Source organism: Triticum aestivum, chromosome 5A, assembly GCF_018294505.1.
Source record: "Triticum aestivum cultivar Chinese Spring chromosome 5A, IWGSC CS RefSeq v2.1, whole genome shotgun sequence".
Lineage (NCBI taxonomy): Eukaryota > Viridiplantae > Streptophyta > Magnoliopsida > Poales > Poaceae > Triticum > Triticum aestivum.
In genome coordinates this window covers 547597373-547615412 of record NC_057806.1, presented here as the reverse complement: position 1 = coordinate 547615412, position 18040 = coordinate 547597373, and the positions used below count along the sequence as shown (strand labels likewise).

Here is an 18040-nt window from a genome sequence, read left to right as displayed (position 1 = left end):
GGAGGCACTGGGACAACCGTATAAACACAAGTGTTGAGGACGCCATGTGGCTAGAGGCTTGCAACCACAACCAAACTACCATCATTGATATTTATAATGAAGCACTTACACGGAGTACTGATGGGTAGGGCCTCGCTGCTAAGTGTTACTGAATCTAGTGCACTGAACTCTTTATTATGAACCAAATTCTTTAGTATTGTGTAAACCCTAGCATATGAAAGAATGATTTTCATTCTTGTGGAATAAGAAACCCTCGTGCCTTAATGAAAGGAGTATTGTAATTGTTTTGTTATGTACTTCGACAACAGTTGTGAAACTTAGTATTGCTAGATTATTTCGACCGCGTTCTTTTTTGGTATTTATGCTCCTTATGAGATAACGAAAAGAAAACATGAGAAACGAGATCGCTTTATTAACTAGCCAATAATAGCAAACGGGGACATCATTAATATAAAAAAGGCGCGAAAAATCTCTCGTGGCTAACCTAACTAGTTCAGATGCTACTACGTTGCTCGTTCTCAACCCTTGAGACGTTGTAAATCTACGTTGTTATAGCCTCACTTTAGTTGCAACCCTAACCTTTTTTTTGCGTATCAATTGAGAGCTTTATTCAACGAAAGAGCTCCTAGCATCATCAGCCATAAGGCTAGTGAGTAGGAAAGAGGGACTAGATCCAATCCAACTTTCGGTGACCAACAATGTGCATGTATGTTTAGTTGCAACCCTAACCTTAATCACGAGATTTTGGCCTATGATTAGAAATTTCAGTTTTTTTCTGGAGAAGGAGAGAGGGAGTGGGGACAGGGGCAAAGTAGTCATTGGACAAAACCCTAAATTAAAATAGAGCCTTTTATCGAATGGACAGAGTGAGTAAATGGCGGACATTTTATCGAATAACCCCATAAACAACGGCGCCGCTCACCGCGGCTCCAGCCCTCCCCACTCGCCTCGTCGCCGTCAGCCCTCCCCCCTCGCCTCGTCGCCGCCGTCCCTCCCCCCTCGCCTCGTCGCCGCCGTCCCTCCCCCCTCGCCTCGTCGCCGTCAGCCCTCCCCCCTCGCCTCGTCGCCGCCAGCGGCCAGCCATGGACGTTGCCCCCGGCGAAGACCCTCCAGCAGACCCCTCCGGTGAGCGTCCTCCTCCTCCTCCTCTCCCTCGACTTGACGTGGTCCCGCCGTGGTGGCTCTCCCTGCCACCCCTGCGCGGGCGGCGGGCGTAATGGAAAGGCGGGGGCATGGGGTTTGGATTCATTCACGGATACTGCATTGCGCTTGCGTTGTGGCCTTGTGGGGAATAGGAGGGTGGGCTGTCTGGGATTTAGGGTTTTTGTCAGGGGCGAGAAGACCACATCCATTTTGGATCAGGGGGGAAGGCTCACCTTTGCTCCAAATTCGGACAGCAAAGGGAAATGGTCAGATTTTTTTTTTCTTTTCTGAAGGGGATTGACTAGTTTGGACCAAACCCTGTAATGCTGATTGCTCAAGTTCAGAAATTGTGGGGGCAGACTACTTCCTTGACCCGTGGAGCCTGGAGATAGAAAAGAAAGGATTCAGGGGATTTTTCCCACGCCGAATGGCAACTATTTGCCCTAGCCTTCTGCTTGAATCAAGCTAGGTTACCAGCTGCTTTTGTTTTTCCTTTCTGGTTTCTTCGGAGGAAATACCGCTATAGTGTTTGCTAAAACACATTTCTAGGAAGTGCAAGGATGGAATCTTTTGTTGTATGTGAAATCGGTGAAGCAGAGATATCGCTGGTTGTGATTTAGGTACTCTGCTCAGTTGTTTATGTGACCTGTACGTGGCATGCACTCTAAATCGACGCTTTCTTATCGTGCCAAACCATAGGGAATGGTACTACTCCCTCCGTTCCAAAATAGATGACCCATCTTTGTACTAACTTTGTACTAAGTTAGTATAAAGTCGAGTCATCTATTTTGGAACGGAGGGAGTAGATGCTTATAGTTTATATGGAATACTGAAATAATGTTAACATCCCAGTGTACCATTTGGAAGTCATTTTGACTCATATTACGAAAGCTGTTGCTTGAGCATGATGTAGGCTGACAATTAGCAATCTTTGCGCTCTTCTCTGCAAATAGCATTTGAAACAAGTTTTGTGGCCTGAACCTGCTGTTTTTGGACTTCTATTGTTTAGCCTGAGAGCTAGGGTGAGGGGAGAGGTTGATTGCCAGTTGCCACTAAAACCATCCGTCTGAGATTGAAATTTAGGGTATCTGGGGCCTCTACTGGCTTGTCGGCTACCGCCTTCATAATTACATCCTCTCTATAGTGGATTGCTTGTTTTGTTTCTGCAGCTTTTCTCTTTCATTGTAACTTGTTGATATCAATCCCCTATTTGGTATGCCATGCCGAATTTCACTAGTTTAGAAAATAATTCTTCTACTTTATTATCTTGTCTACATGTTGTTCTTTGTCTTTTGTTTCATGAGTATTGTTCTTTGGTATGCTGGATATGGACATATGGTCATGGGTGTTATTGTGGTGATCTATTTCATGCTGGTACATCGTTGTTTGCAAGCATGTGTGAATATAGTTTGCCCAGTTGAAGTATTTCCACTGCCCTTTACAATCACATCACCTTTGTGTTTTTCTTTTCTTTAGACAATCTTTTTCTCGGTATTCTGTGCATGATTAGAAGCAAAAACAGTATTTGAGTTTTGGACTGAATTTACCGTAGGTGATATTTCAAGTTTATCTCTACTAGCTACTAGCTACTAGCTTTATGCATACAGTTTCATTACTAGTTTAATTGGATTGTACCAAGCGAAATACAGAGCTTGATACCAAAAATAAGGATACCTAGTAAACCTATGAGAAAGAATTGATGAATAAAGTGCCTATTTGTTCATCAATTACTATGCTTATGTTAAATAATGGCCGCTGCATTTTATGATCATTATAGTTTTCCACATGATACTGTCTGTGCTTCTACTTACGATTGCCTTGTACGCATCCCACATTTTTCTTGTCCACCTTGCATGTGGCTTATCTGGAACATCAGAAGTGATACTTCCATTGCTGTGCAAATTCATTTCTTCTCTCTTATATGATAACTAATCAGTCATCTGTTATTGTAGGCATGTATTACCGCAGAAAAAGGAAGCGTTCCGACCCCATCAATAATCTTTCACTTACTGGAAATAGGGTTCACAGTTGGGGATGTGGCAGTGTTACTGAGGAGTGGGATCGCTTGTATGCTCAGAGGGTCCAATTATTGACTTTCCTTTCGACTCTGCCCGAACCTGCTCTGAGTTATGGGCCGAGTGCTGGAACTAATATGGCCAATTCTATCGAGCAAAGAGAAGAGAAAAAGAGTGTAATAGTTCTTGATTCAGATGATGAAGATGAAAGCACAGGAGCACACGAACAACTGAAGCCTGAGAAAAACAAACAACTCACACCTGAGAAAAATAAACAGCTGATACCATCAGAACAGGCTGGTGCTCTCATGAGGGTGGTAACCGAGGGAATTGATGAAGTAATAAATGAGACAATGCCTGTTAGAGACCAAAACAGTCAAATTGTTCCATATAGTCCAAGTGCAACTTTAGTGAATCAGTATCCTGTTACCAGCTATCAACCATCAGCAGTTCTGTTTGAGAGAGTTATATTGCAGAAAAGACCTGAGGAGGAACGTATCCATGATCTGGCTGTATGTAATTTTCACTTGCAATTTTCTACTGAATTTTTACTAAGAGTTATATTGTTGTTTTTGTTCTACATGCTTGTACTGACAAACTAGTAGTATCAACATTGCACTGCCTCATCAGTATCTCTGAAGGACACTGCGAAACTGTTGTCTTTGTTTTCAATTTTTTTTAATGTTCATCCATAATTATTTGTCGCATCTTAGTTCACAAGTACCCTTTGTCTTGCACTGAAAATAATGGAGTATAATTGTCTGATATTTGCTCAATCTATTCCATTTCAAAGCTGAAAGTTTTCATCTTCCAGCCCTAACTCTTGCTGCTCAATGTAGGTTGCTACCCATAAGGAGAAAATAGCAGAAACACAAGTTCTCCCTCCACTGCCTAAGGAGAGAAAAAAACGAAAAGTTGATCCAAGCTCCCAGGTAGACGGGGATGTTGAAATTGTGCCAAGAAAAAGAAAAACAAAAAATGAAGCAAATCCAGCAGTATTTGATTTGCCCTCAGAACCTTACAATCCTGTGGGGGAAGACGAGCCTGTGGAGGAAGATGAGCCTATGGGGGAAGATGAACCTATGGAGGAAGAGCATATACAAGAACAGGAAAGTGATGGTCTTGAAGAATTTTGGAATGAGTACTCGGTGGCACTTGAAAGCTCTAAGGTACAAATTATAATCAGACTTATGACTTTTGTTACTGCAGCATTTTGAAACATGCCATTTTGTAATTTAATAGTTGTGCTTATAATTGCATGCTCTGTCTGCAAATTGATTCAACTTGTAAAGTTTGAGGATAGATGAGAGCTTAGCTCAATAAGAGAAATCTGTGTACTTTATTTTCCCTAAATTGTTTATTTGGATTTATGTTGTTTGGCATAACGATTTAGTTACATTTATTGGCCAGCTCGACACACTTGAAGAGGCAGCCAATGAGAAAGAAGTGGATGAGAAAGAGGTGGACAACGCCTGCAATCATGATATACAGATTCATGAAGATCTGGGCCATGTATGCCGTGTCTGCGGTTTGATTGTGAAAAGGGCTGACACAATCATTGATTATCAGTGGAGAAAGGTATCTTATTTGTTTAAGATATGTGATGATGCTTCTGTAACTCTGAGGCCGTTTAGCAACATATGTATTTTTAATTTTTTGGAAGTTCTTACCAAGTATTTTTTTAGCAACAAGCAAAGTGGCCCACAGGAACGTGTGGGATCCATTTGGTGTGCTGAAACTGATTTCAAATACATTTTTTATTTTGCATTACACTATTATGTTGTTTGAACAAAATCTGTTTTTATAAGAGCCAAGTGCCTAAAGGGGCACAATATGCCAATCATACATGAGAATTAATCCATGCCATCTTATCCGACAAAATTGACACATTTGCTCATGCCGCAGAGCCTGACGCTGGACGTCGTGGGTTGTTATTTTGGTTATTCCTGTATTTCCAGCATGAAGAAACTTTTGTAGTATAGCGCATGTAGTTGTTATTTTCTGATATTCTGTATCTACTGCTATGCATTATAATTTTTCAGAAATGTCATGATGGCATAATATAAACTTGAGAAAATTCCTTATTTGACACCATCTTAAAGTCTGCTTCCTTATTTGACACTGGAAAAGTTTTTCTTCTTTATTTGACACAAGTTCTAAATTTTATTCCCTATATGACATTTTCGTCCATTTTAAGCCTAAATGACACCTGAAAAGACTCTTTTGCCCCTCATGTGGTATGTGTGTGGGGGGCAATAGCGCACACACGCAGCATCAGTGCGAAAGCAGAAGCACACACGCATCAACACATACACATGCACCAACACACACGCACGCGCGCGTGCACACACACGCACGCGCGCGTGCACCAACACACACGCACACACACACACGCAGCAACACACACGCACGCAGCACACACCCACATACACACACACGCAGGCAACACATAGGCACGCAACAACACACACACACGCGCACGTACACACACAGTAGCAAACACACACGCAGCAGCACACATGCACACACACATGCAGCAGCAGCACACATGCACACACACATGCAGCAGCAGCACACATGTGCGCCTGCACCCACACACGCAACAGCACACGCACGCGCGCACACATACCACATGAGGGGCAAAATCGTCTTTTCAGGTGTCATTTAGACTCAAAATGAACGGAAGTGTCGTATAGGGAATAAAATTTAGGACTAGTGTCAAATAGGGAAGAAAAACTTTTCCAGTGTCAAATAAGGAATTTTCTCTATAAACTTTGGAATGACTTGAAAGTTTAAACGTATGATTGGACCGATCAATTGACATTATGTTCACCTCATGTCAGGCATCAAGGTCAAGATCATATTTCTCTGAAAAGCGTTCAAAGGATTCTGACGAGATTGTCACTGGTGATGTTAGAGTCGCTGAAGAACTCAATGCTTTAGACATTGCTATTCATCCAAGACATGAAAAGCAAATGAGACCACATCAGTTGGCAGGTTTCCACTTTCTGGTCAAGAATTTGGTCTCTGACAAACCAGGAGGTTGCATTCTAGCTCATGCGCCTGGTTCGGGGAAAACATTTATGCTAATCAGTTTTATTCAGAGCTTCTTGGCCAAATATCCCTCTGGAAGGCCTCTCGTTGTACTCCCTAAAGGTATATTAGGTACATGGAAAAGGGAATTTCAACAGTGGCAAGTGGAGGACATACCACTGTATGATTTGTATTCTGTCAAGACCAGAGCAGAGCAGTTGGAAATCCTTAAGTCTTGGGAAGCCAAAAGGAGTATCCTCTTGGTGGGCTACACTCAGTTCTCTTGGATCATTAGCAGTGACGAGGGTGGCGCCGTTGCAGCTGGATGCCAGGAGAGGTTGCTTAAGGTCCCGAACCTACTTATAATGGATGAGGGCCATTTACCTAGGACTGAGTCAACTAATGTGCTAGAATCACTGCAGAGAGTACAAACTCCACGTAAGGTGGTCCTATCTGGTACACTTTTCCAGAATCATGTCTCAGAAGTGTTCAACATTGTAAACCTTGTACGCCCAAAGTTTCTCAAGAAGGATTCATCTCGTCCTATCGTTGCTCGTATAATGAGTCAAGTGTCAATATCAGGTCGCAGGATTTCAAAAGAAGACACTGATAAATTCAATGAGTCGGTAGAAGAGACCCTGCTGCATGATGGTGACTTCACGAGAAAAGTAAATGTCATTAGAAGTCTCAGAGAACTAACAAAAGACGTGCTTCACTACTACAAGGGTGATATCTTGGATGACCTACCTGGCCTTGTAGACTTCAGTGTCTTCTTGAAACTCAGTCCTAAGCAGAAAGAAATCGTTCACAAGTTGGAAGCCTATGAGAAGTTCAAAAAAAATGCAGTAGGAACCGCCCTGTACATGCATCCATGTCTGTCTGAAATGTCAGAAGTTGCAGCGGCAGACAGGGCTTCCAACTTGACGGATGCAGCTGTTGATAGTCTGGTCCAGTCTATCAACGTGGCCGACGGTGTGAAGGCCAGATTTTTCACCAATATCCTGGCACTTGCGGAATCTGCAGGAGAGAAGGTCCTTGCTTTCAGTCAGTACCTACTTCCCATGAAATTTTTGGAAAGGCTACTGGTTAAGACAAGGGGCTGGCATGTAGGAAAGGAGATGTTTGTGATCCGTGGTGATAGTAAATGTACTATGGAAGAAAGAGAACTGACAGTGGCTCAGTTTAACAACTCTGCTGATGCAAAAGTCCTGTTTGGCTCTATCAAGGCATGTGGGGAGGGCATCTCCCTGGTGGGCGCATCGAGAGTGGTCATTCTAGATGTTCACTTGAACCCCTCCGTTACCCGTCAGGCAATCGGGCGGGCATTCAGGCCTGGACAGCAGAAGAAAGTGTTTGTCTACAGGCTCGTAGCAGCTGACTCTCCGGAGGAGAACACCCATAAAACTGCGGTCAAGAAGGAGGTGATACCGAAGCTGTGGTTTGAATGGAGTGAGCAGCGCTGCACGTCGGAGGGCTTCCAGCTGAACGAAATCGACATCGACGACTGCGGGGACGAGCTGCTGGACAACAGGGCAATGCGCCAGGACATCAAGGCCTTGTACGCAAGGTGAAGGCAGGCTGGCTGTTGTACATACACCGTGTACATATGGCTTGCCGATCGTTGGAGTTTTTCATTGCTGCTCTGGGAGGTGTCGCGGCATAACAGTGTTGATCCATCTATCTACTTGTTTTTGGCATAGCAGTGTTCATCTATCTATGTGATTATGTGATTATGTGATTGATTTGTCGATCTTGAAAGAGGTGTCAGTGGGATGGCGCTTTGATGTGGCTGGTTGGCTCGGCTGTTGTGCCGCTGCTCCTGCATACTGTTTTCATCAGAATCAGAAGGATAAGTTCCCAGTCTGACATTCAAAACCACCGCCGCGCCGCCACCACCCGCCAACACCGTATGCCGCGACACCTCCCAGAGCAGCAACGAGCACAACCATGACCGAAAAGCAAGACCACATCTCTTTTGCCTCCGTTTCGAAAAAAAAAAACAAAAAAAAAAAAACAAACCAAGCACATCGGATCCAGGCGAGGCGCTCAGGATCCACCACTCCATCGCACCTCCGCCACAAGGGGAGGATGGTTACATCAAATTCCCAGTGTGATACTATTAGACAATGTTTCTGAATTTCAATGGCACGCAAAATTCCGACGAACGGTCCGACCAAGTTGAAGATTTTGGTCATTTCTTGGTGGTTGCAAGGATTAGAAAAGACTTGTTATGCAAATTTTCTATAATTTTGCTTAGTGTACCGCCTCTCTGGATTTCTCCATAGAGATGACACATATGTGATGTAATCTGATGATGTTATTAGTACACACATATGTGAGTATTATTTTTTATCCCAACACGTTCAGAAAAATAAACTCGTTGGTTCAAATTATCCGCACACCCGAAAGCCGCCCAAACCTAAGAGCAGGGCGCTCGTCATCTGACCTCGCTCCGGACGAAGAATACAGACTCGCTCGATCTCTCTACCCAAGCCGTCAAGGTATACTCATCATCGTCATAGGCGTGTGCTTCTCCTCCGCCCGCCCTTTATGCCGGCGTGGTGTGCAGATCGATCTATCCCGACTTGGATCAACCTGCTGTTCTACTGGACGAAACCCTAACCGATTGAATTGTTCGGAAATGTTTGTCGTGGCCTTTTGTTGAGCTCCAGTCCGTTCCTGTCACTTTACGGCATGCAGTTTCCTTTTTTTGGGTGCAAGTACGAGTAACAGTTTAATTTCCCCAAAAATGTTATGGATTAAGTCCATGCCTGTTAAGTCCGCCACAACTAATCCATTCCTGTCACTTTACGTGCGCTCTTTTTCGTGATTTAACTTGACCAACAGTTGTAGAAATATACATAACTGATTTTTTTTAATATGTGAAAGGTTGTTTGGCTACGGATATTGCTGATATAGTTTTTCTGACGCATAAGTCATAAGTCATAACCCATGTTTAGTTGGTCAAATCTGAATTTCAAAATGTGTGCGCACCACCAATGAAGTATACCCTCTAGTTTGGACTACATGAGTTAGGTCACACTAGCTATACTGTCCATTAGAGAACGGAGTGTGTAATGGGTTCGTGAACACAACAATATACCTACTCTGCTTACTTCTGATTAGTCACTACTCGGATTTGGATGACACACTGGGTTTCGTTCCGTCTATTCAAGGTTGGTTGGAAAGATGCCGAGAGACAAGCGCAGGCCGAGAGGCTTGGATCAAGTACAAAATGGAAATGACTCCAAGAGAGTGCTTAGGTCAAGTGAGTCACTGATTCCAAGGTTCTTCACCCTTTTACCTTCTTCCATGCATATGTTGAAAAAAACTCAGCATTCTGTTGTTGTATCATAATTTGTTTCCAGTTAACTAGCTAGGACCTTTCTGTTCAGGTAGCATCTCCAAGTCCAAAGTGGAGTCTGCCAATTCCAGTAAAACTGGTGAATGTGCTGGCAGTGAACTCACTCAAGTCGGCGATGCTTTATGTGATGGTGATAATACATACTGATATGTGCACATTAATTAATTACCAGATATGCTTCTTTCAGGATTATGATGATTCATAAACCAACGGTACGTACGTATTGGTTGATATCATGATATTCCTGTATGTATGTAGGAGACACGGTGGTACTTGAACGCACAACTGGAGGTTTCGTTGCATCGTCAGATGGTAAAAGCAAGATGAGCGATAATTTGGCGCTTGCCGATGCTAGTAAAACTGATGAACGTCCCTTGACTGAGGATCTCATTAGACAAGCTGTTTCAAACTTCAAACCAACTGTCGTATCTATTGCTTCATTCGATGGTGATTATATATACTGTTACCATATAAGATTATGATTTAGACATCAACTGCAGTGTGTGGTTGACATTAATTATGAGGTCTCTGTAGGAAATACCATGCTGGCTGAATGCACAGGTGTTTGCCTTGAATGCCCAGATCCTAATACTTCAAGGTTTCTGACTTCACTAAGCTTGTTTACAGCATCAGATGGTAAAAGGAATAGCAGTGATCGTGTCAGGGTTGGTGCTGCTAACTTATCTCTGCCCCTTTCCCTTATTTTGTGCGCGTTAATCGTTCAGTGTAACCGTCGTCGTTCCGTTTTATCACTGCATGCAGATTCAAGTACGGTCCCCAAATGGTCGAGTCGTCAGTGGGCAGTTAGTGTATTATGATGCATATTATGGTATTGCTTTTGTCGGCACCCAGCATTTGCCTGGCTGTGAAGTAGACCATTGGCTTGTGCTTGATCATGACAAAGAACTTGAGTCTAGTAGTGAGGTGGTGGCGTTATGGCAATCTTTCAGTTCAGACAAATTGATGGCCAGACACGGGCAGTTGATTGGCACTACAGATGGTGCAGTCCACAAGCTTATGTACAGTACATGTAAAATCACTAGGGTGAGCTCTGATGTTCTATCTGGTTTTCCTACAATGTTCTAGTAAATAAATGTACCATGATATGAATGGCTTATTAATCTATTATTTATGCACTGAACCCTATTGTTCAAGACAGTATAAATTACATTTTTGCCTTCCTTGATTGACACTTCTAATCTGTCTTAGGCTGGGTTTGGAAGCCCTCTCATTGATTTAGATGGGCATTTTGTTGGCATGAACTTCTATCATAGTCAAACGACTGCGGACCATCAGCAAATAGTGATTACTCCCTGCCTTCCGCGGAAAATAATTCTAAAATGTATGCAGCATTCTGGGATATTCAGGTATGTAAATCTAGACTTGCACTATTTGGCCCTGTCCTACATTCCCAGTTTGAATTATAAGGCATCCAATTCGCATGCCAAACAGCTTTCAAAATTTCCTAGTATATTCCAGTACGCTGGCAGATTGCATATCTTGTACAGCTGTATATTTTGACATCTGTAAACGTTTCTCCCTGTAGCTTAATAAGTTGTGGCATTACCTACATACTTTCACCCACATCAACTGTCCTGTTAGTATCTGTTGTACTCGCCCTGAACTAGATTATTTTCAGGGGCTCTACGACCCTAATATATGTTAATAGATGAGCAGTAGTAGATGTAACCATTTGGATCTACTTGCTTCTTGTTGTATCTTGCCCTCACTTCCTGTATGGTCTTCAGTATCTAGTCTCTGAATTTATCACGGCGGGTTTTTCTGCACTGTACTGCAGGCTTGAAACTGAAACCAAGCAAGGGGGTGATGATACGGTAGAAAGTAGCCCGATCAAGATACATGAATCTTGTACAAATGGTAACTACTATCGGGACGGTGAGCAAAAACACACTGACTAATTATAACTACTACACTGTGCGCTATCAGCAATTCATACTTATCATATTTTTCTAATGCCCCATATCAATAATTATCTGTAGGTTTCTTCGCGATGAACCCAGGTTAGTTTTCTGGTTGTGCCTGTTATTAGCATACAACTATTATGTGGTGTGCTCTAAACCGGGAAACTACCGCCATGAGGATGCCGTATGGCACGAGGAGGGTATTCAGGCCAGAATAACAGATTGATGAACCATTTTCTTATTGCTTGATTGATTATAGTCTTTTCTTTTGCAAAAATATTGATTATAGTCTTATAGATACATATGATCTCTAAGTAATAACCCAAAGGATGCAGAACTGATGTTTATCTCTAATATGACCTCTTTCATATCTAACATTTCTTCTTCTATTTAATTATTATTATATATTTTAATTTGGATATTCCACAATGACCGCATGGATGAAGTGTAGTCTTTTGGTTTTTGAACAGAGCTAGGGTCCCGTTGGACCCATCTATTAGATAAGCATGGAAGTACATATTACCTCTTAATTGACAAATAGCAAACCTTGGTGCAAATCAAGGCCTTGGTTGGTGCTGCGAACTTTTCTCTACTCTTTTCCCTTGTTGAAATCATGGGAAGCCTGGCACCATGGAGCCGAAAGGACGAGTATTTAGCTAGTTCGAGTTATTTTTTGAGTCGTTGTCATATTTGAAGGCTTCCTAATGTTTATTATGTGCCGGATTTTCATCAGATATGCCAGGAGTTAGTTTTTACTAGCAATTTATCATCTTAGTACTGGGATGGTCACTAATTGCTTTTTTTTGCGTCAGAACATGAAAAATATATAAATGAAACCACAAAATCCCATGGTTACCCCTTGCCAGATCCGGTACAAAGTGAGTTGTTGCTGTCAATTCTGCTGAATACATCCTCACATTTCATATTTTGACAAGTAAATTCATGCACTTTATGCATGTTTTGAACAGAGTCAAAGCACATGTATATGGTCAATACTTTTGAAGAGAACTTTGACAAAGATACATGGACTAAACTCGGAAAAGGCGTTATCTCAAAAATGTCTAGAATTGTTGTCCCACTTGCTTCTTTCAATGGTGACTGTACTGTTATACATTAGTTACATTCCCGTAATTTTGTTTAAATCAATAATTAATAATTGAAATTGTGCTTGGTGTAGGAAATGCAAGGTTTTTTGCTTGCACAGGTGTATTTATAGGCAACAGTAAACGCTATCAAACAATTCTGACTTCAGCAAGTTTGGTTCGAATTTCTGGAAATAATCCAGTGGTTCATAATAACTTGCGGGTTGTTACTGCTGTTCACTAGTTTTTATTTGTTCATTCTAAGATACCGCTTAACTGTAACAATCTTATAATGCAGATTGAAGTACGCCTTCGAAACAAACGTCAAGCTATAGGGAAATTGACATATTGTAATTTTTGATTACAATATTGCTCTTGTTAACATCAAGGAGACCATCCCTCCGCCTACGATAGAACTCCAGCAGCCTCCTGTTACCACTGGTACTCATGTAAGGGCTGTAGGGTGTCTCTTTGACAATTGCAGATTAACGGCCACAAATGGGAAGGTGACTGAAAAATGCGGCACATCGGATTGCGACGAACCTCGCATATCCACTTGTAACATCACTAAGGTATTGCATTGTCAGACTTGCAATTTCAGATATCCACCTGTAAAATCACTAATAGGAGTAACTTCAGCTTATCGAACTACATCTCAAGTCATTAGAGATATCTTTTCCTGTGTAACCCTTGCCTGGTGTCGTTTTTTTTTGGTAGGCTGGGATTGGGGGCCCTCTTATTGACACTAATGGGAAGTTTGTTGGTATGAACTTTTATGGCAACGAAGAAACTCCCTTCTTACCAGCGAGTACACTTTTGAAGATCTTGGGGGGCTTTCTTGGAAACTGGTGCACCTTCTATACTAGCATATCTTTTGTAGACTTTGCGTGCAACTTCTTTTGATGGCGTATCTTTTCCTGTACCGCTCTTCCCACTTTTCTCGTGCTTAGTTTGCATACTAAGCCGTTTGTAATTTCAGACCACGCCAGGCTCTCATATCTCATAGGCTAAGCTAATTCAGTTATTTTTATGTTAAGACATCTTTCAATGTACTTGTAGGCCTGTAGATGCTGTGGTTATTGGTGACACTGAAAAAAGAAGGATGCGTTTAGCCCTAACACTACCTGCGTTATTTCACTCTGGTTTTTGCAAATCGTTCGTTGTGCTACATAAATTTATCCAGAGAACTCTTTTAAACAATTATACTCAATGACACAGATGGGAAGTGCCCAAGCCATCATGGATGTATCCGCCTGTGGAGCCGCTTATTATCTGGGACATTATGCCGGTAGACGACTGAGTGAATTTGGTGCAACTATGGTTTATCGAACTGCTTGGTACCGATGCTATGATGTGTTGCTTCACTTTGTAGTGCTTTTTTGTACGGTGCACTTAACGAGTTTTAATTGGCATGGTAAAAGATGTTTATTTGTACTCCCCAGTTTAACTCATTCAAGGACAATCCTAATTAATGGGTCCCAAGAAAAGTTGGTAAATGGTATGGTGGAGGTGAGATTATGGTGAAAACTTGGTGGAACCCGCATATAAAGGTTTCAAAGATTATTAAAGTTACAGTATGATAGGTGGGGTAGTATATTCCAGAAATGTTGTTTGGTGTCCGAGCATCAGGCCGCTCTTTACATATATAGGGCCATCTGCATAAGTTGGAGCAGTCAATGCATTTTGAGGATGTACTTTTTTTTTGTGTATTTGTGCATTTGTTATTTTAGAAAGCACAACTCTTAACATGAAGGCTAGCTTTTTGCAGGGACGGTACAGTCGCCTTACAGCTAGTATGTATGCCGTGAATCTTGGCATGTTTTCTCTTGCTTACCATCTCTTGAGCTCCTCCTTTGCAGTGGCGGAGACATGCCTCTAGGGCAGCTATTGTTATAGCCCTAGGCATAGTACCAACATCCTTTGCAATTCCTTCTTACAAAATACTCCCTCCGTCCCGAATTACTCGCCTTAGATTTGAGACTCGTTAGTAATTTGGGATGGAGGTAATACTAAATACTACGATAGTTCATCGCTCAAAACCTAACTCAGCCCTTGCGTTACCCACTGCTAGCTCCGCCACTGCTCGTTTGCATAACAAGCATCTGGTTTGATGTTAGCTCTTGCTTCACATTTGTGTCCTCAGAGTACTTCCAAGTTCAAATACTTCCGTGTCAGATGCGCTGTAGGATGTCCTTTAACAGATTATTTTTGCTCGTGAAGCTCTACCACTGTACCCCTCCCTCCTCTTTCTTTTGGAGACAAAGATGAGAGATTCTCGTGGTAGGAACTTTATGTGGTTTCTTGGCTATGGTCCATCTTATGCTGTGAGCAGTGATGGTGTAAGCAGTGCCCTTGTTGGGTTGCGTCAATGATTGTTTCCGTGAAAGCTTTCAAAAACTCTACATTGATGTCCATGCCAAAGCTGTTGATGGTGATCCTTGGCGTGCAAGCCAAGAAGAGACATAATGCAGTTTAGGACTTTCTTCGAATCATGAAGGATCAACGGAAGAGCATGTGGATTTGTTGTGGGGATTTACCGAAAAAGGCTTTCGCCCCGCTTTATAGATAAAGCCAAACATCCAACAAGGTTCGCCAACACACACACACACACACACACACACACAGAGGTCTAGCACAACAAGTAGTCAAATAAGGTTAATGCTGAGGGCACAGCTCAACAAGCCCTGAAAAAGGAAAAAAGGCACGCACACGTAGGGTGCGGCAAAGCATCTAGTCGGGCTCCGGGGGTGGCGGGGGGAGCGGGGGCGCCAAGTTGAAGGCCATCGAGCGAAGGTCGGCGATGAGGTTGTTGATGACGTTCCGATCCTGGAGGCGGCTAAGCGGCCGCCAGAGCTGCAAGTATCCACGCATTTTAAAGATGGCGTCAGTAGCACGTCGAAGAGGGACCTTCTGAATGACAAGCTTATTGCGAACGGTCCAGAGCGTCCAGGCAAGGACCCCCACGCATAGCCATCTGATATGGCGGTAGCGAGGGGGGGGGGGGAGGCGTGGATTTCCGCAAGCAGGTCAGGGAAGTTGGTGTTACACCACTGGCCCCCAACCGTCTCGCGGAAGCAGGACCAAAGGAACTGAGCCGTAGAGCACGAGAAGAAGATGTGGTTAGCATCCTCCACCGTGTCGCACAAGGGGCACATCCCGTTCCCAGGTCCATTACGCTTACGGACCTCCACGCCAGATGGGAGGCGGCCGCGAATCCATTGCCACAGAAAGATCCTGATCTTCAGGGGCAAGCGGATATCCCAAATCAAACTAAAGGGCTCGGGGGCCGTCGAGGGGGCGATGGCCGCCTAGAGGGATTTGGTGGAGAAGCAACCGGAGGGCTCAAGCCGCCAAGATGTGACATCCGGGGAGCCAATGCCGTCCATAGGGAGGAGCAATGTCCTGCATTAGGGCGTCCCAAGCAGCTACTTCGGGGGGGGGGGGGGGGGGAAGGGGCGGCGGAAGGCGAGACGCCCTAAGTCAATAAGGGCCGTCTCGACAGAAACACGAGGGTCAACTGCAATCGCGAAGAGCGCAGGAAATCGCGCGGCCAAGGGGGAGTCTCCAATCCATCGATCAAACCAGAACAGGGTCGATGACCCGGTACCAACCGCTATGGATGTGCCAATACAAAGCACAGGAAGCAGCTGGACGACGGCCTGCCAAAACTGGGAGCCACCCGAGCGCTGACAGAATGCAAGGGGCTGTCCTCGAAGATACTTGTTCTGGATGATGGTGAGCCAGAGACCTCCATCGCCATTAGCAATGCGCCAGAGCCAATGAGTCAAGAGGGCTATGTTCATGCGGCGGGAGGATAGGATCCCAAGACCTCCCTGGTCCTTGGGTTTGCAGATATTGGGCCAACTAACCATATGGTACTTCTGCTTATCCCTCTCCCCAGCCCAGAAGAATCTGGATTGGTACTTGGCGATCTCCTGATGGAGGGTCTCATGGAGGCTATAGAAGCTCATGAGGAACCACAGAAGGCTAGCAAGCGAAGAGTTGATAAGGATCACACGAGTAGCCTTCGACAACCAACGCCCTTTCCAGGGTTCAACGCGATGTTGCATACGGGTCACCGTGGGGTGGAGGTCCACCACGGTGAGGCGCGAGTCACTAATGGGGATCCCCAAGTATGTCGTGGGGAAAGAACCCAACCGACAATTAAGTCGGTCCGCTATGGACTGTGCTTCCTCTAGGGGGAACCCGAGAACCATCACTTCGCTCTTATCGAAGTTGATGGTTAGGCCCGACATCTGTTGGAAGCACAGGAGGAGGAACTTCAGGTTAGCAATGTCTTGGACGGTGCCCTCCACCATAATTATGGTATCGTCCGCGTATTGAAGGAGGGAGACCCATCCCCCTCCGACTAGGTGGGGGACGACGCCGCGAATATGGCCAACATCCTTGGCCTTATCAAGGATGGATGCAAGGGCATCAACCACCATGTTGAACAAAAACGGCGAGAAAGGGTCGCCCTGACGAACCCCGCAGAGGGTGGGGAAGTAGGGCCCGATGTCCCCATTGATGTCCACAGCGGTCCGTCCACAGGAGACAAGTTGCATGACCCTAGTCACCCACCGGTCGTCGAAGCCCTTGCGAAGCAACACTTCCCGCAAGAAGGGCCAGTGGACCGTGTCGTAGGCCTTGTGGAAGTCTAGCTTCAAAAACACCGCCCGATGGTGTTTCAGCCGGACCTCATGGAGGACTTCGTGGAAAACCAGAACCCCATCCAGAATAAATCGGCCTTGTATGAAGGCGGATTGGTTCGGGTGGGTAATCGCGTCCGCGAGCAGGGTCACCCTATTGGCGTACCCTTTGGCCAGGATCCGGAATATCACATTAATCACTGTGATTGGCCGAAATTGGCGGATGTCGGAGGCGCACGGGACCTTGGGGATGAGGGTCACGATGCCATAGTTAAGACGCCCAAGATCCATAGTGCCCGAGAAGAATTCCTCGAACAGGGCCATGACCTCCGTCTTGATGATCGGCCAAAACGTCTTAAAGAACGTTATTGGCAGACCATCCGGTCCCGGGGCCGAGGAGGGGTTCATCCCTTTAATAGCCACGAGAACCTCGTCCCCGGCGAAGGGGGCCACTAAAGCAGCATTGGCCACATCAGAGACCAATTGAGCACCCGACCAAATGTCGGGGGCGAGACTAGCCCCACCCCGAGGGGTGGGGGTAAATAGGGCTTCATAAAAGCCATCTACATGGGTACGAATGGCCGAGGGGCGAACGAGAGGCGTATCTCCATCCTAAAGGCAGTGGATGGAGTTTCGGTGCCGGCGGCCGTTCGCCACCGCCTGGAAATAGGCGGTGTTGGCATCGCCCCGAAGTACCCACCGCTGGGTACCACGCAGACGCCAGTAGGCCTCTTCATCAGTGTAGATGGTTGAGAGCTGGTCTTCAAGGTCATATCGCAACATCCACTCATCCGGGGAGATTCCGGACGTGTCAGCACGGGCATCCAGAGCT

General features: G+C 44.7%; 1 protein-coding gene across 1 annotated transcript; it reads left to right on the top strand.

Moving 5' to 3' along the window:
- Positions 1-951: 951 nt before the first annotated feature.
- Positions 952-13462, top strand: LOC123104662 (uncharacterized). The gene is made up of 19 exons (XM_044526543.1): positions 952-1125; positions 3096-3670; positions 3998-4327; positions 4569-4736; positions 6002-7758; positions 9368-9459; positions 9587-9685; positions 9814-10002; positions 10090-10220; positions 10318-10599; positions 10765-10922; positions 11354-11451; positions 11556-11576; positions 12290-12355; positions 12446-12571; positions 12655-12737; positions 12804-12863; positions 12949-13131; positions 13277-13462. The coding sequence occupies exons 1-19, from the start codon at positions 1083-1085 to the stop codon at positions 13460-13462; spliced, it is 4647 nt and encodes a 1548-aa protein (XP_044382478.1). The 5' UTR covers positions 952-1082.
- Positions 13463-18040: the final 4578 nt, after the last annotated feature.

Coding starts and splice junctions, on each gene's coding strand:
- LOC123104662 (XM_044526543.1), top strand. CDS start 1,083: ATGGACGTTGCCCCCGGCGAAGACCCTCCAGCAGACCCCTCCG. Junction 10,003..10,089: donor ATCTATTGCTTCATTCGATG/GTGATTATATAT, acceptor AGGTCTCTGTAG/GAAATACCATGCTGGCTGAA. Junction 12,356..12,445: donor CTTGCCAGATCCGGTACAAA/GTGAGTTGTTGC, acceptor TGTTTTGAACAG/AGTCAAAGCACATGTATATG.